The 26,411-nt window shown below is 38.6% G+C and overlaps 1 protein-coding gene across 12 annotated transcripts in view; it reads left to right on the forward strand.

Moving 5' to 3' along the window:
* OXR1 (oxidation resistance 1) overlaps nt 1-26,411 on the forward strand; it is a 445,487-nt gene that overhangs the window by 353,994 nt on the left and 65,082 nt on the right. The window contains exon 1 of one of the 12 annotated variants that reach the window (XM_058698820.1): nt 16,270-16,583. The exons of 7 other annotated variants lie outside the window; for them this stretch is intronic. In XM_058698820.1, coding sequence (XP_058554803.1) covers nt 16,385-16,583 — 199 coding nt within the window. In that variant the 5' untranslated portion in view covers nt 16,270-16,384. Of the gene's footprint in view, nt 1-16,269; nt 16,584-16,771; nt 16,896-24,535; nt 24,588-26,411 lie in introns of those variants that run through there. 4 more of the 12 variants (XM_058698823.1, XM_058698829.1, XM_058698828.1 and 1 more) reach the window with 4 other exon arrangements.

The following is a 26,411-nucleotide window of genomic DNA, read 5'->3' on the forward strand; positions in this document are numbered from 1 at the left end:
CTCCATGCACAACTTACCAAAGTGCAAATGCAAAAGAGTCTTACATGTCATTGTAGCGAGACACAGGATGAAATAACGCTTTCTGAAGACAGACCATAAACGTTGCCAGAGGCATGATGATGTTAAGGGAGTGCTTAATCTTTCCCAACATCCACTAGATCTGGGCTTCTCAGCCTGGTCACTAGTGACATTTGAAGCTGGATGGTTCTCTGTTGTGGCAGCTGTCTTGAGCATTACAAGATCTTTTTTTTTTTTTTTTTTTTAATTTTTTTTTCAACGTTTTTTATTTATTTTTGGGACAGAGAGAGAGACAGAGCATGAACGGGGGAGGGGCAGAGAGAGAGGGAGACACCGAGTCGGAAACAGGCTCCAGGCTCCGAGCCATCAGCCCAGAGCCTGACGCGGGGCTCGAACTCACGGACCGCGAGATCGTGACCTGGCTGAAGTCGGACGCTTAACCGACTGCGCCACCCAGGCGCCCCGAGCATTACAAGATCTTAAACAGCATCAACCTACTAGTGGCCAGTAGTGGCCTCAACCTACTAGATGCCAGTAGTACACCCTCAGTTTGACAACCAAAAATATTTCCAGACATTGCTAAATGTTCCCTGGGGGTAGAGTTGCCAGATTTAGCAAGTGAAAATTGAAGATGCCCAGGCATATTTGAATTTCTGATAAACAGCAAGTAACTTTTTAATGTTTAAGTATGTCCCATGCAACATTTGGTATAGACTTGTACTAAAAAAATTATTCACCATTTTCCTGAAATTCAAATTTAACCAGGAGTCCTATATTTTAATCTAAAAACCTTTCTGGGAGGCAAAATTGCCCATGACTGAAAACCCCTGTGCTGTAGTATCAGTAAGTTAAGAGCAAACACCTGAGAGACTCTTGACTGACCTAAATGACAGTATTGTTTTCCTTAACCTCTCTGACCCCATAACCCTATTTGCAAAGGGGGAGGGGGGTGTTCATTAACCTCCTTCGCAAAGCGGATGTGAGATATAAAGGAAATAATGTATGAAAAAACTCTTACTACGATTCCTGGCATAGTAAACAATCGATATATGTTCATTATTACTAACAATCCCTCACACGATGCTGTCATAATATTCACTAATGTCTGGACTTGATTTTCACTAACAGAAAAGACTGTATTACAAAAATAACAGGAACCCTGCAGTGATTCTCAGTCTTGGCTGTACGCTGAAATCTCCCCACGGGGCATTCTCCATGATGTTTGTACCCTATCTGTGAGAAATTTGGATTTTATTGATGTGGAGTATGGCCTGAGCATTGGGATTTTCAAAAGCTCCATAAGAATTCTTAAATGCGGAGCCAAGGCTGAGAACCACCCTTGGAGAGAAAAGTATTGGAAATGGATATTCCTTGTTAATGAAGAGAGGAAGTAAGCTTGACTTAATTACATCTGACTCTCAGGTTGTAGAAAAGTGGGTTAGGATCAGATTTAGAGAAAACATGGACATGATTTCATTCATTCAACAAATATAATTAATCTGTGTGCCGACTATGTGCCAGGCCATGTTCTAAGCAGTAAAGGGAGTCCTGTCCTTGTTGAATGATAGTAGGGAGAGACAGATAATAAACAAGTAAGACATTTTAATCTGACTTCAAAGACTAGAGCTAAGGCCTTCATGAAAGATGGTGGCATTCCAGAAAAAGTTCAGACAAAGCATGAGTAATGTTAATGTGACAGCAAAATGAGGAGAAAGCAGCATGACCTGACAAGATGTTCTCTGAGCTTAGCTCGTAGAAGAGATGAAAGTAGGAAGCACATATTACCAAGGACAAGTAAAAGGATGGCATAAAACTGTAAAGATAGTGTCAGAAAGGCCAACATGGAGTGGGATTTTGTAAATACTAAAGAAACTAGCTAACGAGGGTCATTCTGTTGAAAAGGGAAGTCCTAGAGTAAAAGAGAACAAGAAGGAAGTGTGAGGCTCCCTTTTTGAGGAAGATGTGCACTGTTTAACAAATTATTAAAAGCCAAAACAAGTGCAATGCCTATTTTGCTTTATTTTTCTCGATTAGAATTCAAAACAAAAACAGTCAAATGGACATTTTTAGGCCATGGTAGGTGAGAATATAGTGAAAGACAACCCACATCCACTTTACATGAATTGTAGCTTGTTGGTCCAGAAAATGGAGTTGTTAGGATGTGATATTTTGGTAGTAATATAATAGTAATAAAAAGTGTATTGGTTAAAATTGTACTCTTTCATAGCATAAATCTAAATTCGTATATAATGACTTAAATACAATAAAAGTTTATTTCACGTTCAAGTCCAAAATTGGTGTTCTTTAGTGATGGGTGGCTGCCCTCTAAGGATGGATTCAGGGACCTAGGTTCTTTCTCTCTGTGGCTCTGCCATCTTTAATAAATGGCTTCTCAGGTCTCCATGCTCATCCGGTTCCAGGCTATGAAAAGGAAAAGTCACCAGTTGGAGGGTCACCAATGCTCTTGTGGGCCAGGCCTGGAAGCAGCATGCGTGACTTTTGCAGTCCTCCCATTGGCTAGAACTTAGTTCCTTGGCCACCCCTGATTGAAAGACAGCTGGGAAATGTAGTGTGCTCAGGAAGAAGAATAATCAGGTTGGATGACAGCTAACCAGTCTCTACCAGATAAAAGGAGATCTGCCAAAAAAAAACTATAGCTAGATGAATAATTCAAATTTGAAGTGGAGTTGAAGGATATAGGAAAACATAGGCTTGAAAGAACTTGAGAGGGGATAAAAGAGGGGTCTGTACCTCTTCTTCTTCTACGTATTAGAATGGCATTTAACCAATACACAGCATTGTTGATAAATGAGAACTAGGTGATTTTATCCATTAGCGGGCTCATACTTCTTCAGGTAACTGTGTCCAGTGAGTGGTAATCATTGTCAGCCATGAAGGCCGTCTTGTGGTGTGCCTCGACCTCTCCTTCCCCATGTCTCATTAAACATTTTTATGAACAGCCTGAATGGAGACAAATCTGAGGCCGACTCAGTGAAAGAGACAGGGAATGATACTGTCAATAAAAGAATCAAGAGGAGCTTCAAAATGATCTCAGCAACCTAGAACCCAGGTCAGCAGAATTTTTCAGAACATAGCAAGGGAGTAAATATTTTAGGCTTTTGAGCCATAAGGTCTCTGTCACAAGTCATCTCTGCTGCCATAGCCCCCAAAGCAGCCATAGACAAAACATAAATGAATTGGTGTGGCTATGTCCCAATAAAACCAAATGTATAAAAACAGGTGCCAGGCCAGATTTGATCCATGGACCATACCTGATCTAGAAGTATAGGCTGCTATCTGAAAGTAATAAATCTAAATTCGTTTAAAGCCAAAGAACAACGGGCCTAACATTGTACATTTCCTTTCTAATCACAGCACAGCTATAAGATAGGCATTATTTGCTCTTATTTTACAGATAACAAAGCTAAATCTCAAAAATAAATCAATAGTTTGCCCTAGCTTTCACATCTGAAAAACACTTTATGGGACATCATGCCACTTCAACAAACGTTTGGATAAATTGAGAGAGTCACAAATAATTGCTCATCCCAAAGATAGAGCACTTTATGTGGCAGCATTCTCTGTATGAAAACCCTGGGTTCTTCTGGCTGTGTTCTGATCCAAGTGTATGACCCTGAGACTCACTTGATGAATCCGGACCTTGGCTAACAAGTCAATAAAAATAAAAGGCTCAAGTAGATAAACACCAAGGCCTCTCTCAGGTCTAATAGGGTTGCTATTAATATGTTAAGGGCATCCATGCACAAGGCAATTGAGACTTATGCTTTGGAGTTCTAAAAGCAATTCTTTTCAAGCTTTTTTCTAATAAAGTTTTACATAAAACCAATATATAAAACATAAAAATGGCACTTTGTGAGCATACACGTATTTTACAAGTTCAAATTTATATTTTCTGATTATAAAGCCATGTCTTGAGAGAATTAAGCTGTAAATGAAACTACAGTTTTAAATTGGGAATGACAGATGATGGATGGATTCTTTCTAGCATCAGAGACTCAGCATCCTACTTACTGTGTTTTGGTTGTTTGCTTTTGGTTGTGTAATGTCAAGAAAAACCTTACTCACATCCATATTTGAAATGACAAAGAAGTTAATAGTCTTGCAACCTCAGAATACTTACCAGAATATGAAAATGACATGAGAGGCATAAATCAGCTAATCTTCAGTATACAGGCATCCCCCGCTTTGTGAAAGTTCAGGTTACATCACTTCACCTTTACATGAGACCTACCTACATTAATTAATACTTGTTTTCAATAACCAGAAAAATTCCAAAGAGGGTTTGTATGGACAAAAGGCAAAGGTGAAAACAGCATTCAGCATTTGTTTTGCCGCGAGCTTTTACAGAGGCACTAGATCCCCCAGCAGGGAGAGCGGCCCTCCAAGCTCCTTTCCAGGGAGCTACACTTAGCATCTCAGCATCAAGCCGCTGTAGCTTAAAACTGTGTCTGTGAGCATCTGTGCTTTATCTTGATTTATTTTGTGCATCCATTGGCAGGATGCATCCTAAGATACCAGCAAAGCCAGAGAGGTTATATTTTTGGTTATTCTGGGAATGCTCAAAATTTTTCCCATATAAATTAATGGTAATTTTTTTTTCCTTTGCACCATTTAAGACTTATGAAAGTTTTCATAGGAATGCTCTACTTTAAATTTTTTTTAACATTTATTTATTTTTGAGACAGAGACAGAGCATGAATGGGGGAGGGTCAGAGAGAGAGGGAGACACAGAATCTGAAACAGGCTCCAGGCTCTGAGCTGTCAGCACAGAGTCTGACGCTGGGCTCGAACTCGCAGACCACGAGATCATGACCTGAGCTGAAGTCGGATGCTCAACCGACTGAGCCACCCAGGCGCCCCAGGAATGCTCTACTTTTAGATAGTGGGTGGAACCAATATTAATTTGGCATGTGTGATCAAGATAAATGTAAAGTAAGCATTTGCAATACCCTTGTATCAGTCAAGGTAGGCTAAGCTTTTGCTACCAAATGAACTTCCAGACCTGGGTGGCTTGCTGTAGTGTCTATTTCTTGATCTATTTCTTGCCCATATCACATGTCCAGTTCAGGTTGAGGTTAGGGAGGAGGAGTTCTGATCCACTGAGTTTCTCAGGGATCTAGGCTGTTGCAGATGGCATCACCATCTAGTAGCTGTAGCCTTGGTTGCTGAGGCAGGGGCAGAGGAGTCTGGAGTGCAAAACATTTCCTACATTTTAGGCAGAGGGTGTTCTTTACACATGTGAGGATAAAACACCTACGTCACTTCTGCTCAGTATTTGCCAGAACTAGTCTTATGTATGGCCTTATTTTAGAAGTTAATGTGCGATTCTCATGAGCTAAATATGCAGAAGCACCTGGAAGAACTACAGAGGAGCAAATCTCAAACATGGCTCATAACCAAGAAATGTACAGGGCTCATAATCAAAAAATGTAGCCTCCTGAGCCCCACCCCACAACCCTGGAATCCAGCATGAGGGGATATAGTTGGGAAATTTGCATTTTGAAAAAGGTTTCACAGCTGATTCTCATTATCAGCAGGAAGCTGCTGCTGTGAACAAGGGGTGTTTTTAAAGTTGAGGAAAAACAATTCGATCTGTGGATTTAAGATTGCCCTGGATGCAGGTGTTGGAGTTGGATTCAAGAGGAGAAACTAGAAGCTGGGATTTCACGTCACACAACATACAGAGCAAACATAAATATACGTGTTTATATATCATGCAGTGTGTTAGCAGGATCAGCTCAGTCAGAGCCTAAAAACATTGTTCTAAAATTTCTCTTTATGTTTTAAGAATTTCCTCCCAGAAAATCAGTAGGGTACACCAAAGAGGCCAGCCAACCAGTCTGTCACCTCACTTAATAAATGGTGTGCATGCCACTGCTGTTGATGCTGTTGGTTGTATAGAGCCGGCTCTTACACTGCTGTCTGCTGCTTTCTGAGAAAAGCAAGATTTAAGAGTAGATCTGCCATGGGAGAAAATAGCCAGTGCATGATTCTTTTGAAGATTAAGCCTATCTAGTCAGTGCTGGATCATTTAAAGATTGACCATCCAAGTTTGGGTTTCTCTTCCTATATGCTGCCAGAATTTTGGGTAATTCACCTGGCATTATTAGCATCTCTCCCAAATGCTATTTGGGATGGGGAAATGGGGAGTCAGGGAATCCCCATACACTTTGGGAAGAGGAGTAGGTTCTCTTCTTTCAAATAATATGCTCAGCATTTATCAGTTTGCTGTTTGTGTACCATGACTGAAATAAGTGGAATATTGATATGAACGAACTTGGCATTGCTGCCTAGCACTTTCTTTAAGAGAGATGGATGAACTTGTAGGCAGGTTCTCTTTTTTTTTTTTTTTTAATGTTTATTTATTTTTGAGAGAGAGAGACAGAGCACAAGCGGGGGAGGGGCAGAGAGAAGAGGAGACACAGAATCCAAAGCAGGATCCAGGCTCCGAGCTGTCAGCACAGAGTCCAATGAGGGGCTCGAACTCACAGACAGGGAGATCATGACCTGAAGTCCAAAGTCGGACGCTCAATCGACTGAGCCACCCAGGTGCCCCAAAGGCAGGTTCTCTTTTTAATGCCATACTTTGTTTTTTCTTGTATTGATAGAGCCCAAGGTTCAGTTTCCTCCATCAACAGGAAAAAAAAGACAAAACAAAACTACCTAGTTAGCAGCTGTAAGTTGAAGCTGGAAATCAGCATTTTGGCCAATTGGCATAAAAGTAATAACTAACAACAGGTTTAGGTTTCTCCCAAATTATTTTGCTCTTTCTTTTTGTTTTTGCATTTACATTCTTCTAATACATTAAAAAAATACAAAGAGAGGGAAGTTATTTCTAATACGTTGTAACCTAAAACCACTCCAAAATATAACTGTTATCTAACTTTAAAATATTTAATAAAAAATATTTAATATTAATAACTAAAATTGATACATTAAAATAAAGCATTTAACATACTATATATCCACATGTTTCACTTATCAGCTTTGTGGATTAAGAACATGAAATATCAAAATTCTATTCAATAAACACAAATAAGAAGTTGCAGCAACATATAAAGACCTAATATAGAATTAAAGGTGGATCAATGGTAGAGAGGAAAAGTCCAGAAAGGTAGAGACAAGGAGTAGACTACTTCATGGCTATGCATACAGTCCCACCTGTAGAAATAAACACTCTACTACAATCTCACACAGAGTGCAGACAGGAAAAGAAACCTGCAGTGGAAAGAGACTGCAAATACTTGCCTTCATAACATAACATTCCTCTATGGGGATTTTGATTGGCCATTGATCCCAAAGACTTTTAAAGCCTTGTAAGTTTCTACAACTTTGGTTATAAATGGTAATATCTCTTGGCATTTTTTCAAAGAGCTAAGTGAAATTGATCCAAGAGTCAGAAGCTGTCACATTCCAGGTATGGAATATTTGGAGCTGTAATTACATAATTATAATCTTTGATTATAGTCCTCAAATAATTATATGGCAAGTTGATGTGAGTTACTGTGACTTAAGTTTCAGTTATAATTTTCAATGATGTTATTCCTAGGTCCTTGCTTGATTTGATTACCTACATATGTTTTTGTTTGTTTGTTTGTTTTCTGACTAGTGTAGTAGTTAACACGTTTTAGATAGTTTTCAAATTGAGCAAAAGTTACTTGGTTTTTAGTAAGATTTGTAATGATTATATTCAGGATTGGCATCTATTAGAGGGGAATTTGTTTTTAGTCAATAGTAAGTTCTTTCCTATTCTGTTAAATTAAGTCTTGATCAAATGCTTTTTATTGTTTTGATCAAAGTTGTATCCAAACAACCTTCTCTTCCTTTCTGTGGTAATTTTGACACAGGTGCTTCTCATAGGATAGGAAGTTTGAATGCTAGTGAAACCCTTTTAGTGGAGAAAGAAGCACTAAGGGGGAACCAATTTGGCTATCCACTAAGTTAGGCTTTAGGTTTACTAGCAGATGCAGATATACTAAGTGAATAGTAAATTCATTCCTTTGTTTCTTAACACTTACAAAACCTCTTTGTTTAGTGTCAGTCCACTTTATTGATTCTATCAGTGATTCTGTTTATCCCATCAGAAATTTGAGTGCTGACATTTCTATCACCTAAAACAGTTGCCAGGTACATATCACGTTATTTCCATGAATTAACAACCTGTCCTTGAGAAATAAGGCAAGTTAAAGACTTTCCCAAACAAATAAAAACTGAAGGAGTTCATTACTAAATCTGCCCTAAAAAAAAAAAAAAAAAAAAGCCAAAAGGAGTTCTTCAAACTGAAATGTGAAAGGATATTAACTGGTAACACAGAAACATATGAAAATATAAAACACACTGGCAAAGATAATTATATAGTTAAATTCAGAATACTCTGATACTGTAATGTAGTGGTGTATTAATCACTTATCCCTAATAAAAAGGTTAAAGGACAAAAGTATTAAAAATAAGTATGGCTACAATAATTTATTACTGGATTCACATTTTAAAATTGGGATATCATAAATAAAATGAGGGAGGGGTAAAAGTGTAGAGTCTTTACATGCTATTTAAACTAGCAACTTAAAATAATCTGTTATGTTTTATGTGAAACTCATGGTAACCACAAAGCAAAAACCTACAGTAAGATACTCAAAAGATAAAAAGAAGGAAATAAAAGCATACCACTATGGAAATCTATCCATTTACAAAGGAAGACAGGAAGAAAGGGACAAAGGAACTAAGTGACAGCCAGAAAACTCTAAGATAGCAACAGTAAGCCTTTACTTATCAAGTCCTTCTTACCTGTTAATTTAAATGTAAATGTTTAAATTCTCCAATCAAAAGGCATGGCGTGAGTAAACTGATTTAAAACAAAAAACAAAACAACGAAATGCAAGTATATGCCACCCACAAGAGACTCACATTAGCTACAGGAACAACATAGACTAAAAGTGAAGAGATGGAAAAGGATATTCCCTGCAAATGGAAACCAAAAGAGAGCAAGGGTAGCTATACCTAGAGTAGACAAAATAGGTTTTAAGTCAAAAACTGTAATGAGAGACAACGTCCTGACAAAATGACAAAAGTGTCAATTCATTAAGAAAATATAATAATCTGGGGCACCTGGGTGGCTCAGTCGGGTAAGCATCTGACTTTGGCTCAGGTCATGATCTCATGGTTTGTGAGTTTGAGCCCGCATCTGGCTCTGTGCTGACAGTTTAGAGCCTGGAGTCTGCTTCAGATTCTGTCTCCATCTCTCGCTGTTATGCCTCCCCCCTTTCCCTCCCTCTCTCAAATGTAAATAAATATGAAAAAAAGAAAATATAATAATCATTAACATAAATGTACCCATACTGAAGCGTCTAAATATATTTTTAAAAATATTAACAGATGTGGGGGTGCCAGGGTAGCTCAGTCAGTTGAGCATCTGAATTTTGATTTCAGCTTAGGTCATTATCTCACAGTTCATGGGGGCCTGCTTGGGATCCTCTCCCTTGCTCTCTCTCTGCCCCTCTCCTGCTCATGCAAGTGCATGTGCTCTCTTTCTCTCTCTCTCTCTCTCTCTCTCTCTCTCTCTCTCTCTCTCCAAATAAATAAATAATATTAAGAGATACGAAGGGAGAAATAGATAACAGTACAGTAATAATAGGGAACTTTGATCTCCCACATTCAACAATGGATGGATCAGCCAGACAGAAAATCAACCAGGAAATATTGGTTTTAAACTATACTTTGAACCAAATGGACCTGACAGACATATACAGAACATTGCATCCAACAGCAGCAGAATACACATTCTTCACAAGTGCACACGGAACATTCTCCAGGATAGATCATATGGTAGATCACAAAACAAGTCTCAGCAAATTTAAAAGGTTGAAATTATACAAAATATCTTTCCCAACCACAATTTTATGAAACTAGAAATCAATAACAGGAAGAAAACTGGGGGGAAAATTCATAAATATTTGGAAATTGAACAACACACTCCTGAACAACCAGTGGGGGCCAAAGGGGAAAGCAAAAAGTATCTTGAAACAAAAAAATCGGAATACACAACATACCCAAACTATTAGAACAGCAAAGTCAGTACTAAGAGGGAATTTTATAGAAAAATTTAAGGAAAAGGAAAGATCTCAAATAAATAACCTGATTTTATACCACAAGGAACTAGAAAAAGAACAAACTTAGTTCAAACGTTGGAAGGAACTAACAAAGATCACAGCAGATAAATGAAATGGAGACCAGAAAATCAATAGAAAAGACAAACCTTTAGTGACAAATTCAAAAGTGACAAACCTTTAGCTGGACTAAGAAAAAAAGAGTAAACAGCTATAAATAAATTTGGAAATGAAAGAGGAGACATTATAACTGATAACACACAAACATGAAGTTTCTTAAGAGACCCGTAGGAACAATTATATGCCTAGAATTGGATTACCTGGGAAAAATGGATAAATTCCTAGAAACATACTAAAATTGAATGATGAAGTAGAAAATCTGAGCAGACCAAACATGAGTAAGGGACTGAATCAGTAATCAAAAACATCTCAAAAAACAAAAGCCCAGGACCAGATGGTTTCAATGGAGAGTTCTGTCAAACATTTGAAGAAGAATTAATACCAGTTCTTAAACTTTTCCAAAAAATTGAAGAGGAGGGAACACTCCCAAACTCATTTTATGAGTCCAGCATTACCCTAGTACCAAAACCAGATAAGGACTCCAAAAGAAAAGAAAACTACAGGATAATATCTCTAATAACTAGAGATGCAAAATTCTTAACAAAATACTAGCAAGCCAAATTCAGTAGCATATTAGACAGATCATATACCATGATCAAGGGGAATTTAACCCTGAGATGCAAGAATGGTTAAAATATGCAAATCAATAAATGTTATATGCCACATTAATAGAAAGATAAAAATCACACAATCATCACAATAGATGCTGAAAAATAATTGACAAAATTCAGTCTCCCATCATGGCAAAAACTCTCAATAAATTGGGTATGGAAGAAATGTACTTCAACATAATAAAGGCCATATCAAGTCCACAGCTAACAACAGCCTCAGTGGTAAAAGCCTGAAAGATTTTCCTCTAAGATCAGGAAGAAGACAAGGGTGCCTACTCTCACCACTCCTTTCAACATAGTCCTGGAAGTTCTAGCCAGAGCATTTAGGCAAAACAAAGAAATAAAAGGCAATCAAATATGAAAGAAATAAAATTGTCTCTATTTGCAGATGACATGATCTTATATAGAGAAAATCTTAAAGACTCCATGAAGACACTGTTAGTACTAATAAATTTCATAAAGTTGCAGGATACAAATCAACATAGAAAAGCAGTTCCATTCACATAGACTAACCATGAACTATCTGAAAAAGAAATAAAGCAAATGATCCCATTTATAACAGCATCAAAAACCATAAAATACTTAGCAATAAATTTACCAAAAAGGTGAAAGATCTCAACTCTGAAAACTATAAGACATTGAGGAAAGAAATTGAAGATCCAATTAAATGGAAAGGTATTCTGTGTTCATGTATTAGAATGATATTGTTAAAATTCCTTTACCACCTAAAGTGTTCTAATTTTCAATACAATCCCTATTAAAGTCCAGTGGCATTTTTCATATAAAACAAACAATCCTAAAATTCATATGGAATTGCAAGGACCCCAAATAGCCAATCCTGAGAAAGAAGAAGAAAACTGGACACATCATACTTCCTGATTTTAAACTATATACAAACCTATAGTAATCAGAACAGTATAGTACTGCCATTAAAACAGACACATAGATCAACAGAACAGAATCAAGGGCCCAGGGGGCACCTGGGTGGCATAGTCAGTTAAGAGTCCGACTCTTGATTTTGGCTCAGGTCATGATCTCATGGTTTGATTGGTAGATTCGAGCCCCATGTCGGGCCCCACACAGGGCTCTGTGCTGACACCATCAACCCTATCTGGGATTCCCTCTCTCCCTCTCTCCCTGTCCCTCTCCCACTCACTCGCTCTCTCTCAAAATAAATAAACTTTAAAAAAATCAAGAGCCCAGAAATAAACCACCCATACACTAATATTTGATAAGGGAGCCAAGAATACTCAATGAATGAAGGACAGTCTCCTTAGTAAATGGTGTTGGGAAAACTGGATATTCATATGCAAAAGAATGAAATTGGATCCCTACCTTAAGTCAGACACAAAAAATGACTAGAAATGGATTAATGATGCAAACGTAAAACCTAAAACTGTAAAACTCCTGGGACGGGGTGGGGTGGGGGGAACAGGAACAAAGCTCCTTGACATTGGTCTTAGCAATGATGTTTTTGGATATGATACCAAAAGTGCGTGCAACAAAAGCAAAAATAAACCAGTAGGGTATCAAACTAAGAAGCTTCTGCACAGCTAAAGAAACCATAAATAAAATGAAAACCCAACCTAAGGAATGGGAGAAAACCTTTGCAAACCATTTATCTGATAAGGGGTTAATATCCAAATATATAAGGGAGTCATAAAAATCAAGAGCAAAAAATCAAACAATCCAATGCTAAAACAGGCAAACACCTGACCAGACATTTTTCTAAAGAAGACATACAAGTGGCCAACAGGTACACAAAAAGATGTGTAATATCAGTAATCATCAGAAAAATGCAAATCAAAAGCACAGTGAGATAACACCTCACAACAGTGAAAATGACTATGGTCAAAACAATAAGAGATACGAAGTGTTGGCAAGGCTGTTGGACAAAAGGGAAATGTGCACTACTGGTAGGAATATAAATTAGTACAGCTACTGTGGAAAACAGTATGTAGGTTCCTCAAAAAAATAAAGCTAGAACTATCATATGATCCAGCAATTTCATGTCTGGGTATGCATCTGAAGGAAATGAAATCACCATCTTGAAGAGGTATCTGCACTCACATGTTCACGGGCAGCATTAGGCACAATAGCCAGGACATGGAAAAAACCTAAATGTCCATCATTGGATGAATGGATAAAGAAAATGTGATACACACACACACACACACACACAGAGGAATATTAGTCATTTAAAAAGGAAATCCTGTCATTTGCAACAACATGGATGGATCTTGAGGGCACTATGTTAAGTGAAACGGAAGTCAAAGAAAGACAAATACTGTATGATCTCACATGTAGAATTGAAAACAGGTGAACTCTTAGAAAGAGTAGAATAGTGGTCGCAAGGGGATGGGGAGATGGGGGTTGGAGTTAATGGTGAGATGGTGTTCAGATGGTACAAACTTCCAATTTTAAGATGAGTAAGTTCTGAGGATCCAATGTACAGCATGATGACTATAGTTAACAATAGTGTATTATATGCTTGAGTATTACTAAGAGAATAAATCTTCAATGTTTTCACCACTAAAAATAAAAAAGAATTGTGTGCATTGATGGAGGAAAATGGTGATCATTTTCCAATATATACTTGTATCAAATCATCATGTTATAGAACTTAAGCTTACAGTATTGTGTATATAGGGAAATGAAACATATATCCATAAAAAAATTTGCACATAGATGTTTATAGCAACATTATACATAATAGCCCAAAACTGAGAATAATCCAAATGCTCATCAGTTTATGGATAAATAAAATTTGATATATCCATCAATGGAATATTATTTGCAATAGAAAGGAATGAAATACTAATATTTGCTATAACATGTATAAGTCTCAGAAACATTATGCTAAGTGAAAGAAGTCAGACACCAAACACCAGATATTATATAATTCCATATGTATGAGCTCTATAAAAGGCAAATCCATAAAGACAGATAGTAGATTAGTGGTCATCAACTCCTGGGGGTGGGAATGGGGAGTGACTGCAAATAGGTAAGAGGTTTCTTTTTGGGGGGTGATAGAAATGTTGATAAATTAGATTTTGGTGATGGTTTAACAACCGTGAAACTATACAGCATCCATTGAATCGTATACTTTTAACAGGTGAATTATATGGTTTGTAAATCATACGTCAATAAAGGTATTTTTAAATGAGGCAAAGGTTTCTGGATGAGGCAAGCATGGTATAAAGAGACTTTTTTTTTTTAAGGATGGAAAGGATTTATGTGGGTGATCCTGGTGGGATAAAGGGGAAGAAACCAGAGTGGAGAGAGAAAATAATACAAGAGAGAAGTAATAAGGCTGGCAAGTCATAGACAACATAAACCAGACTAAGATCAAGAGTTAATTTGGAGAAGGAACAGCATGTACAGGAGTAATGACTTCCTTCCTTCTGAAGCAAAATAATGGAGATGAGCTTGTTGTAGATGGAAGAGAAAAAAGGAAGAAAAGTGAGAGTATTCATATTGGGTGGCCTATGATTTTACATACAGAAGGCACAGTAACATTTTGTAATGATGAATTTAGTAACTTCAGGGGAATAATGATGGTTCAGACAACAAATGTGAAGAATAAAAAAGCTGATAGACTATATGCATAAAAGGATTTTGGAGACATTAGGGCTTAGTTGTGTTTAAATTAAAATTTGTAAAGCCCATCAAGGCTATACATTTTTTTCTCCTGCAGTTCTAGGTTTCCATGAAACAGAAGCAGAAAAAATTCATGGGTTAACTGCCTGTACACCTGTATTTGATCTAGTAGAGTACAGGTTCCTGCTAAGGTTGGATGTAGAAGTGCAGATTTAATCAAGTGTAAAATACTCAAACACTATTTTGGATATGATTATCACCAACTAAATGGTAAATCTCAAGATGTAAAACGTATCTTAGAAGAAGAATTTCAGTTTAGTTCATCAGAATTAGGTTCTGACTTAGGTCATTCCAATACAATTTTTAAGCTTACTGAGCCTCTGTGAGATTTTACAAATGGTGCTAAGGGTGGTAATGCTTCCTTATCAAATGGAAATCTCGGAAAAACTAGGAGCCACTTAACCATTCCACCACATGGGTCCCATAGGAGGTCCAGAAGGCAGTGCTTTCCCAAGCAGCACCTCTGAACACGTGAATGATTGCTGGATATGCAGATTCCTGGGTCCTTTCTCACAAACACTGAATTACCCTCGGCGGGTACAGCCCAAACATTCTGTATTTTTAACCAGGTATAAAGGTGATACTGTTGTTAGAATGGTGAAGTTTTTCCTGTAAGAATTTAATCTGAAAATGGTGATGGTGGGAAAAAGATCAATTAGAAAAAGGGAGGAGAGGATCATCTTTATGGTTTGGCAAAAAGCTTAAATTCCTTAAAGATTTTCTGGACTCTTATTTGCTATGATCAACTCTTCAACCCCTAAGTAAGTCAAAACGTTTCTTCACAGATATGAATAACTTGGTAATTCCAAAAAAGAGGGTTTATTTAATGCGTGAGAAAAACTAGAAGTGATATAAACAGATGTGAACGGAAGAGAATAACCAGATCCCACAGGAAACAAAATCGAGTAGTAAATGTGTCAAAAGTCATTGCTCCTTCTTTGCCTAAAGGAGGATAAGGTTGCACACTGAAGCCCTTAATTACCTTGCTTTAAAGGACCAAATTCATGGAATGTCAAACTAGCATCAGTTCAAAATGCTACAACGAACTTAACACGTGACTATTAATGCCTTATTCTACGAATATGGTCTCATAATGCTTCCTAAGAAGCATTTTCTCTAGGTTGGTTTTATTTTAACTATGACTGAAATTTTATGTTAAAATTAACCTTCCCTCCTTCCTGTCTACCCCCACCCCGTCCCCCCACCAATTACAAGCTGCAAAAGTTTCAAGTGAATTGTTTCCCTCCTCTTTACACCCCCCCCCCCCCCCCCGCAAACTTTTTAACATGGCCCTCCTACGTTCCCAAACTGTGCAACTTCAGCAAAGACTCCCCTGGGCCATTTTGACCGTTTCTATCCCCAGCTCAGCCCTAGGGCCCTAAGGCTCACCCTCCTCCCCTTTCCCTAGCCATCCTGAAAGTCCGGTCGAGTCCGGACGGGGCGGGGCGGGGCAGGGCGGGGCAGGCCTACTCCATTGGGGCCGAACGGCGGGGGGGTGGAGGAGCAGATAGAACCGGTCTGGCTTGCTTAAAAGCTGCGGGCTTTTCGTCCCTGCGTCTGTTCCCGTGAGAATGCACTTACTTCACAAGTTAAGATCTACCTGACTTGGCGTTTGGAAGCCACAAGAAAAACTTTTCAAAACTTTTGTGAGCTTCTGCTCCCCCCGATGCGTAGTTTCCTGATGGTCCGCCCCCAGGCCAAGCTGGGGCAGCCCCCTCCCCCTCCCCGCCTCCTGTGAGGCGCGCGGAGCCACCGCCCCCGGGTCGGGTCGCAGGGGCGGGCAGGCGCGCACCCAGTGGCTGCCGCCGCCGCAGAAACCGCCGGCCTCCTCGGCCCCTGCCCCGCGGCGGCATGGACTACCTGACCACTTTCACGGGGAAGAGCGGGCGCCTTCTGCGGGGCACGGCCAACCGCCTGTGGGGCTTCGGCGGTGGCGGCGAAGCCCGGCAGGTGCGCTTCGAGGATTACCTGAGGGAGCCCGCCCAGGGGGACCCCGGGTGCGGGTCCCCGCCCCACCGGCCCCCGGCGCCGTCCAGCCCGGAGGGACCCGGTGAGCCTAGCCTTCCTTCGCCTCCCGCGCGGCCGACCCGGGCTGGGGGCTGAGGGTGGGGACGGCGGTCAGGGCTCGGGGTGGGCGTGCGCGGCCCGGGCTGGCGCCGGACGCGAACTGAGCGGGCGGGGGTCGCGCGGCCGGGCGTTGGCAGGTGTGCCCGGGCGGGAGGCAGGGAGGGGGCGAGGAGGGAAGGACTCGCCCCGCTCCGGGGACGGAAGACTTGCTGTGTGCGTCGTAGCCTTTCCTGCTCTGCTCTTCCTGCTTTCTTCACCTGACTCGGCTGTGCTTACCCCGCCAAGCGTTTGGAGGGTACGAGCCATCCTTCTTGCCCTCCCGCTGGGAGGGGACTACGGCACCAATTACCCTGCCGGTGTTTTTCGTCTTTGAGATGGCTAAGAACGCCGTGCCTGGCTTGGTTTTGGTTTGGGTCAGTGTTTTTATTTGATATTTGTCAACTGTTAGGATTCACTTCGGCACTTCTAATAGCTTTGGAAGAGAAAACGCTCAATTGACACCGGAACCTAAGTTGATTTTTGTGTCCTGTACTTTGAAAGGCTGCGTGCTTGTTGTCTTGAGATGGCAGAACTTAGAAACTTTTTCTTCCCGGTGACCACTTGTACCCGCTCTTAGGTTAGTTTTCTTTCGTCATAATGGCTTCGTGCCGTTCTTTCAAAAAAAAAAAAAAAAGGTCACGGAGGCACAATATTGATGCCTTATGGAATTTTAAAAAGCGCTCCCTGCAGAGGTATTGCGTATGGTTAACTTGCCCCAGTGTCATTGGCCTCCTCTAAGTTAATAAATAAGTGGCAGGCCTCTCCTAGTTATTTGTATTTTGTTTTTGTTAGTTGTTTTAATAGGCACTTTGCTGTTAGGAGAGTAAATTTAGGAACACTCGAGAGTTTAGAGTGGACAGAGGAACTCAGTATAAAATCTGTCCACACTCCACATTCTGCTGTTCGTTTTAAAGCAGTGAAAAGGTGGACACATCTATCGATCTGTGGGCATAGGTGTGTAAGAGAAGCTTGGAAGAAACTTGAATATTAAAATTTTAATTTTAGCATGGCCCCTTTAAATATTTTTTTTTCTCACTTTACATAACCTATCTTTAGAATTCCTGTTTATGGAATTAGAAAACGCAGAAGGGGCTACTTTATTTGTGCTTTGAAGAGTGTTAACCAGATGCAGAATTCTAAAGGTGGGACCAAGGATGAGGACTGAAATTTTAAAATGTTTGAAAATGAGCCTTTAGTTGCCTAGTTGAAAACAGTTGATAATGTGACCAACCTCTAGATGGATGGAGAATTCAGAACTATGTGGTGGAACTTAAGCAGGAAGGAATAGGATAGGTATTTTTAATGAGCCTAAACATATATATCCGATTCATTCATTGGAAAACATTTATTGAGCAGACTGCTATAGCTGACACTCTCCTTCAGAGCTACAGTTTCAAAATTCCTCTTGTATTGAAGCTGCCTTATCAACTCATGGCACATTGTTTAATATTTATGGTGCCCCCAGATCTCTGACACAAGTTGGAGAGGCCTTGTGATGTCCCAGTTATGACCACAGTTAGGTGGGCAGGTATGCCTGTCATTAACTTGCTGAAAGAATTTGTAAATTTTACTGAATCTCTTTGGGCCTATATTTTCTTGTTTGTAAATGAAGCTGATGAGATGACTCTCAAGGTTCTCAATTTCAGAGCTCTTTTTCATTTAGAACACAACTAGTGAAAATGACTGGTGGTAAAGCTAGAAAATAGCATTTGGGTATAAAAACATTGTGGATCTATGAAGTTATGCCTACGGGGCTCTGAAGGTGGTTCAAGAAATAAGTGCCCCAGGAATAATTTGAACATCATTTATAGAGTAAGTTTAGTTCCCTAGATTGACTCCTTTTGAGAGGAAACACATGTATATACAGGTAAAAAAAAAAAAAATAGGTTGTGCTTTATTAGTTTCTGCTTAGCCTTGGTTAAAATGAGAACTCTCTTTTTTTGCAGCTGCCTACTCCCAATGAAGTTCAGATATAGGGTGTTGTTTTATTTTCTGTGGGTTTGTGTGTGTGTGTGTGTGTGTGTGTGTGTGTGTGTCAGAATGAGTGTCAGTCTAAAGGATTTCTTTTGCCCTTACTGTTTGTGATTGCCTTTATTTCAGATTTTTATAACAGCTGCCTAAGGTTCCTTTTGTCTCTCACCCTTCGTTCAGTTCTTTAAAGTCTCCTATGTACTATAGCAGTATTTCTTGTATAGACCCCTTGTAGATTGGATGTACTTCGGGACCCCGTTTGTTGTTAGTGATCTTGCCCCATTTCGTGTTCAGTTGATAAAATCAGCTATGTTGGTAAAATAGCTTTCCTGTTGACATATTAAGGATGAACTAGATAAAATTTTGGTTGAAAGTTCTTGATTTTACTGTTTTCTGTAAACAAACCACTTACTGGACTGTTAGTGTTACTGATGCCTTTACTCCTTTCCTAGGTGGCTGCCTTTGCTCTTACTAGCTTTTAGTGTTTTCTAACTCCCAACATTATATAGTTGCCTCCAAGAAAACCATAATCTGGTTTAGACACATTAAGGAGCTTATCACACCACTGCTATAGTTAATAACAGTTAGAAAGAAACATGTTGCAATTCTTGTTTTTACCTGAAGAGTCAATTATGACTTGATTCAAGAAAAATTTTTGGACCTGGAGTATTGCTCTTGTTTGGGAGCATGACCATAAGCCTATACTATGCAGCCTTTGAAAGTATTCACTTTACTAGATCATATGGTTATAAATAAGTGTAAATAAGATTTATCAAGTTTAAGTCTCAGTTTATTGTGATACAGTTATTACCAGAAACTACCCTGCTATGTCAACTTTTCCCATTTGGTGACAGTATACTTTAAATACATCTCAGTCCTGTTTAAATTTTATTTTCATTTTTTAGCAGTTAAAACGCTTATATTTTAGGAGGAAACAGCAACAAGCATAAAACTGCCAAGAACATTGGGGCGGTCACTAACGAATATTTTATTTAATCCTAACAATAACAAGTCTGCAAGCTAGGTAGGTACTGCTATCCTATTTTCCTGATGAAAAACGCAGCCAGACAGAGAAGTAAGGGATGGAGACTCTAGAATCCATTTGAATGTTATCTTTGAGTATATTTCTAAGAGTTATAGCTCTCTCAGGGGGAAAAAAAATGTGAGAAGAACGTAGAGCTCTATCATGCATGATGTTAAATTAAGACAAGTTAAATTAGTTAAAGGCTAGGATGGATTGTCATTGAAGCTTCTTTACGATAGATATTTAAATGAGTTGAAAAAGCAAAATCCAATGAAGATGTTAGAAAACAGATATGTCTTAGGTTGGAAATTGCAGATGCAGATTATCTATAAGAGTTAGATAATAGTTTATCTTGAAGCCGTAAAAGACCAAGTGCCTCTAAAAGATTTGGAGGGCCACTTGTTGCAGTGACTATTTAAAAAACAAAATAAAACTCACAGTGTTGGTCAGTGGAAGAGGGTGACCCTAGATGTCTGTACTTAGTCTCATTTCTTAAGGTGGGAACTGTGGGAGAGAGAAGAACCTCACCTTGATACACAATCTCAACCTGCTCTGATGGTAACTGATGGGAAGTTTGAGCTCATAATATTGTTTCCTTCTTAAGTATGAGGTAGATTTCCCTATTTTAGAATTGCTGCTCATTTCACAGGATCACTGGAAGTCTTGTATTACCTGTTTCAGGACAAAACTGCCTCTGAATATTTGCGGCTATAGTAAAGCAATGATTCTCAGACTTTAGTGTGTGTCAGAATCACCTGAAAATCTTGGTAAAACAAAAATGAGGGGCCCCTTCCCCAGAACATCTGATGTAGTAGTAGTGCTTGTGGGTTGGGCCCCATAATTCGCATTTCTAACACTTTACCAAGTAATGCTGGTGCTGCTGTTCTGAGGACCACACTTACAGAATTGCTATTTTCCTTAAGGGATCTTCTATCCGTGATAAGGTTAGAAGTAAATATAGGAATGATAAAATTTATTAAATGTTTAGTTTTAGTATTTTTTATTAAGTTTAGGAATAATCATTGTACTTGGTCTTCAGAATATTGTGTTTCAGAGAATTAGGCCTTATTAAAGTGAATATAAATTAGTTTTGTAAATACTATTTAAAGTGAGTATTTGTGTAATTGTTTTATAAATTGAGAGGCGCAAGTATTTGGCTAAATTTAGAAACCATGAGAATATTTAGAGCTTAATGTGAATTATATTTAGAACTTTATTCTAATGTATTTACCTACAGCTCTTAGAAGGTTTACTTGTTAGAGGCAATTAAAGTGTTTAAAATAGAATATAGTAAATTTATACATGCAGTTTATGGATGTGAGAATATTTAATTACCCAAGTTTATAATAGGATTATTGAGTTTGTTTTCTCTTGGAGTTGATCAGCTATCAAAAGCACCTGGAAAGTGTGTTAAAAGTTACTAGATTCTCAAATAAAATGCATTTTATAGACGAAGACTTAAAGGAAAACTAGATTTTTATATTTGTACTTCAGTAAATCAAACATGAATTAAAAAGTAAAGTACTGTGTTATTAATTAAGTAGTTTTTTTTGCTTATAAAGACTCTCTTCATGGTCACCAACAAACTTACATTAAGAGACTCTTGATAAATTTTATTGTACCAGAAAGGGGCATGTTTTAAGGTTGAATTCATGTGTTAGAGAAAGGCCAAAAATTTGCCTTTTTCTAACATTCAGTGAAAAAGGGAAATGTGATCAGACATAAATTAGTGTCCCTAAGATAAAGATAAAACTGTTGCTAAGATAGGAAGGAGAAACACAAACTAAATTTCTAATTTCACTTAATTTAAAATAGCCACATGTGCCTAACTGCTATCATATTGGATAATGCAATAACAGAATCTAGAATCTTCCTGAGTGCAGTTCCTTACTAGTCACATTTGAGTGCTCAATAGTCACATTTGTTAGTGGCTACTAAAATGGATAACATAAGTATAGAACATTTCCATCATTGCTGGAAATTCCATTCATTGCAGGAATATCACTATTCCTGATAGAATGACAAAGAATCTCATGGAACTCTAATATATCAAAAAGTGTCCTTACCATCTTTACAGTAAATAGAGCTTCTGATTTCAAAAAGCTACTTTTTAACACCATCCTTTAGTGTGATTCAGTGGTATAACAACAAAATGCAAGTAAATAAAAGCAGTTCTGACAGGGCCAATGCAGTTAAACCAAATATGCAGTTACCAGATAGTATATCTTAACTCAGGAGTAAGTGCTAGATTATAAACTACAGATTTTTACATAGTGAAGACTCTAGATTTTAGATTTTCTAGAGCAGTGCTGCTCAAGAGAACTTTCTGTAGCGATGGAAATACTTGGTATTTGTGTTATCTGTTATGGTAGCCACTAGGCAAATGTAGCTATTGAGAACTTGAAATGTGACTAGTGGGGAACTGAATTGAGGAATTTGGATTCTAGATTCTATATCTGCATTGCCCATTATGGTAGCAGTCAGGCACATGGGGCTATTGTAGTTTAAATTAAGTGAAATTAAAAATTTAGTGTTCAGCCCCACTTCCCACATTTTCAGCACTTCAAAGCCTCAAGGCTGGTGGCTACCAGACTGGGTAATGCAGATATAAACTATTTCTATCATTGCAGAAAGATTCACTGGGAAGCACTCTTCTTAGAGCAATGGGACTCAATCCTGACTACACATTAGAATGCCCTTAGTAGATTTTTTAAAATTCTGATGGTAAGGCTCCACTTTTAGCATGAGATCTCTATGATTGGACAATAATCAAAGACTAGATCATAAATCAAAATTTGTAAGGTTGGGACTTGAACTAGTTTTAAGTTTCCCAGGTGATTCTAATGTGTAGATAGGATTAAAAACCATTTTCCTCAATCCTGTTTCTCAATCAAATTACTGAGCCTTGATGAGTTTTTTGTTTTTGTTTTTGTCTGTTTTCTTCACAAGCACTTTGGACATGTACCTGTTTTATAATTCAGGTTCAGAAAAGAGATTCATGTTTAAATTGTATGCCAACATCTGGATGAGATTGAGACCTTCGGAAATTTGAGGTGACAATGAAAAGTTCCTGAAAAGAAGACACACTCATATGCTTGAAAGAGAAATGCTGAAGATAGATCTTAGTATATTTGCTTCCAGTCTTTCATAACACGTTCCTTTTTTAGTAAAATCATGTATACTAACTATGAAGTAGTCATATACTGTAAAGGTTAAAGTTTAAAAGCCACTTCCTATCTAGCCATCCAGAGACATAACTGATATCAGGGTAGGCATTACTGTCAAGATCTATTCTGTGTATATGTACATACAGAATGATGGTTAGAAGGAAGGAGTAACTGAAAGGCATCATTGGTTTGTCCTAAGAAAGTATTTCCTAAAAGGTGTGTCTAAAGTTAAGCGTATTTTTACAAATTGTTAATAAGACATTGGTATTATTCTAAATTCAGTTTTAGGCAGGATCTACTTGTTAAAAAAAAAAAAAAAGTTTGTCTTGAGAGACAGAGTGTGGGAGCAGGAGAAGGCAGGGAGAGAGAGAGAGAGAGAGAGAGAAAATATCCCAGGTAGGCTCCATGCAATCAGCACAGAACCTGATGGAACCCATGAACCTGAGCCGAAGTCGAGAGTTAGACTCTTAACCCACTGACCCACCCAGACACCCCTAGTTGGAATATACTTAATCCTTTTAGATGATATTAGCAGTTTCATCTCCCATATTTTTCCTCACCTCCTAATATTTACTCATTATATTATTTTTACATTTTCCATACTTGTAACATTCACAATGAGTTTTTCAGTTACATTTTTAAAACATTGTTCAGTACTCTCCACTAGTCCTTTTATTGTGCCCTCCTCATTCTTAAAGTTTTTATTTTGATATAGTTGGCATAACTTAAGTTTTCTGGCAATGAATAGTGTTTCCATAAAGAAGTCTTAAGCTAGAATGTTTTTCCCCCTACTAGGTGATTTGCTTTTTATGAATGAATTCTTATTTTCCAAGCACTATAATTTAATCAGGAGCAGAAAGGGAATAATCAGATTTGTGTATGCTTATGTGTTGTGTAATACTCTTGGGAATTACATCTTTCCTCTAGGATCCATGTTGGTAGAGCAGCCACTATATGGAACAGCCCTGGTCTTGACATAAAGGAAATAGAGAATTAAGATGTATAATGTCGGTCTTAACACTTTAACACTTTACCTGGAATAGCCATTACTTCTGTTCATGTTTCAGTGAGCAAAGCAAGTCACATGGCCATGTCAGACATCAGTGGGATACTGATTTTATATTCCTTCCCAGGGAGGAATATGGGATGCTTAGCAACAATGCAGTCTATCACAAGGACTACTTAAAAAAAAAAAAATCCATTTATTTTGAGAGAGACCGAGTGTGCATGGGAAGGGCAGAAAGAGGGGGAGAGAGAGAATCCCAAGAGGGGGAGAGAGAGAATCAGGCTCCACACCTGATGGGGGGGGGGGGGCTCCAACCCACGAACCACAAGATCATGACCTGAGCAGAAATGAAGGATCAGTCGCTCAAAGGACTGAGCCACCCAGGCACCCTTCACAATTACTACTTTAGAAAGCAATTCTGTTAGTTTGACAGAGATTTGAAAATTGCTAGTCTTACTGTCACCAGTAGGGAAGCCTGTTTTTTCTGTCGGTTATTCAGTCTGCCAGTTGGATCCTCAAAAACTCTATTAGCAGTGCTTCTCAGATTTATTGTGCATTCAGATCAATTGTGAATCAGTAGTTCTGGAGTGACACCTGAGATTCCATAGTCACCATAAGCTCCCAGGTGATGCCAATGCTTTTGGTCCTTGAAACAACTTTAAATAGCGAGGCTGTGTGTATATAGCTCTTATATATTGGAGCTTTTCACTTAGAAGCTGATCACTGAAAAAATCCTTGGCTAGATGGAGAAAGGGAGCAGTAAAGGGGAACAACTAATAGGTAGGAGACCAATAAGAATTTGAGATACGACTAAATAAAGGGAAAGATGAACATTGAGAAGGAGTTATTTTGTGAATGCTTAACAAAAGATCAAATAAAATTGAACAAGCCTATCAAATGTGCCATGAAGTTCGCCTTTGCCAAGGGAGGTTTAGTGAACTGGGAAGAGAGAAGCCATTGTCATGCATTATGCAATCAGTAGGTGGTGATGGAGTAAAGACAGTGAAAGTAGATTTTTATTTTCAAGAATTCAACAATGAAAAGCAGAAAGATAGGGTGAAAACTGGAAGAGGATGTTCACAAAATTGAAGAAAAATTGAGGAATTTTTAAAATTTGTTTTTGTTTTGATTATGGGTAAGGAGTCATCAGAAGTAAAATGTTGAAAATACAGGCTTTTTTTCTTTTTTCCTGTATTACCTCACTGTAGAGGGAATCATTAGTAAAGCTGTAATCAGCAAATATCTTGTAGTTTAGAATATCTGTATTATTGTGTTTGAAAATACTGACTCCCAGCTCAATATTTTTGATTTTATCACATATTTTATGAGTAGCTACTATCAAAATTATAGTATTCTGTTATAATGGGAATATTTTAGTACTTTAAAACTGGATCTCATGCTATTTTCATTGTTGGTTTTCAGGTGTTTTATTCCTCCAGTTTGCCTTTCCTATTATTACCAAAATGATCTTTAATTTTTTTTTTTTTAATTTTTTTTTCAACGTTTTTTTTTTTTTTATTTATTTTTGGGACAGAGAGAGAGCATGAACGGGGGAGGGGCAGAGAGAGAGGGAGACACAGAATCGGAAACAGGCTCCAGGCTCCGAGCCATCAGCCCAGAGCCTGACGCGGGGCTCGAACTCACGGACCGCGAGATCGTGACCTGGCTGAAGTCGGACGCTTAACCGACTGCGCCACCCAGGCGCCCCAATGATCTTTAATTTAAAGTTCTAGTACTGCTTTGTCAGTTCTCTGCTTAAAAATCTTTTGGGGGGCGCCTGGGTGGCTCAGTCGGTTGAGTCTCCGACTTCGGCTCAGGTCACGATCTCACGGTCCGTGAGTTCGAGCCCCGCGTCGGGCTCTGGACTGATGGCTCAGAGCCTGGAGCCTGCTTCCGATTCTGTGTCTCCCTCTCTCTCTGCCCCACCCCCGTTCATGCTCTGTCTCTCTCTGTCTCAAGGATAAATAAACGTTAAAAAAAAAAAAAATTAAAAAAAAAAAAATCTTCTGGGACTTCTGAATCTGGTAATAGTAAGCTGGGTAATTCACACTGTCCTGTTTGAGAACAGTTTGAAAAGCAGAGCCAAAACAAAATAAATTTTATTGAGGGTATCAGAAAGCAAACTGATATTGACTAGATTAGGACCTGAGTGAGGACAGAGGCCAATTTGGGATTGCTTTTTCCCTGGGGAATGTGTTGATTCCAGAAATAGCACAGGGAGATTAAAAGGTGCGTTTAACAACATAGGGTATAAGGGAACAGGATAAAATACAAAACCGACTACAAGGATGGTGGTGAACTCTTGCTTAGGACCCTAAAACATTGTACCTTAGGTATAGAAAAACTAAAGTTAGTAGATTCTTATAGGATATTGGCATAGCTTCAGATCATCACACATACATCTTTAGTAACACGATCTGGCATTGCCAGTATCCTCAGTTGTTTGACAGAAGCAAACAATATTTTCTAGAGAAATACAGCTTTTTGCGTGTCAAATTCTGTCAATAGGCAATTTTGCAAACTGTATGCAGCACACAAAATGTAATTAGGCACATGACAAGATCTCAGAAACAACAGTGAATAAAAACAGACTCACAGGAACTC

This window comes from Neofelis nebulosa, chromosome 14 (genome assembly GCF_028018385.1).
Source record: "Neofelis nebulosa isolate mNeoNeb1 chromosome 14, mNeoNeb1.pri, whole genome shotgun sequence".
Classification (NCBI taxonomy): domain Eukaryota; kingdom Metazoa; phylum Chordata; class Mammalia; order Carnivora; family Felidae; genus Neofelis; species Neofelis nebulosa.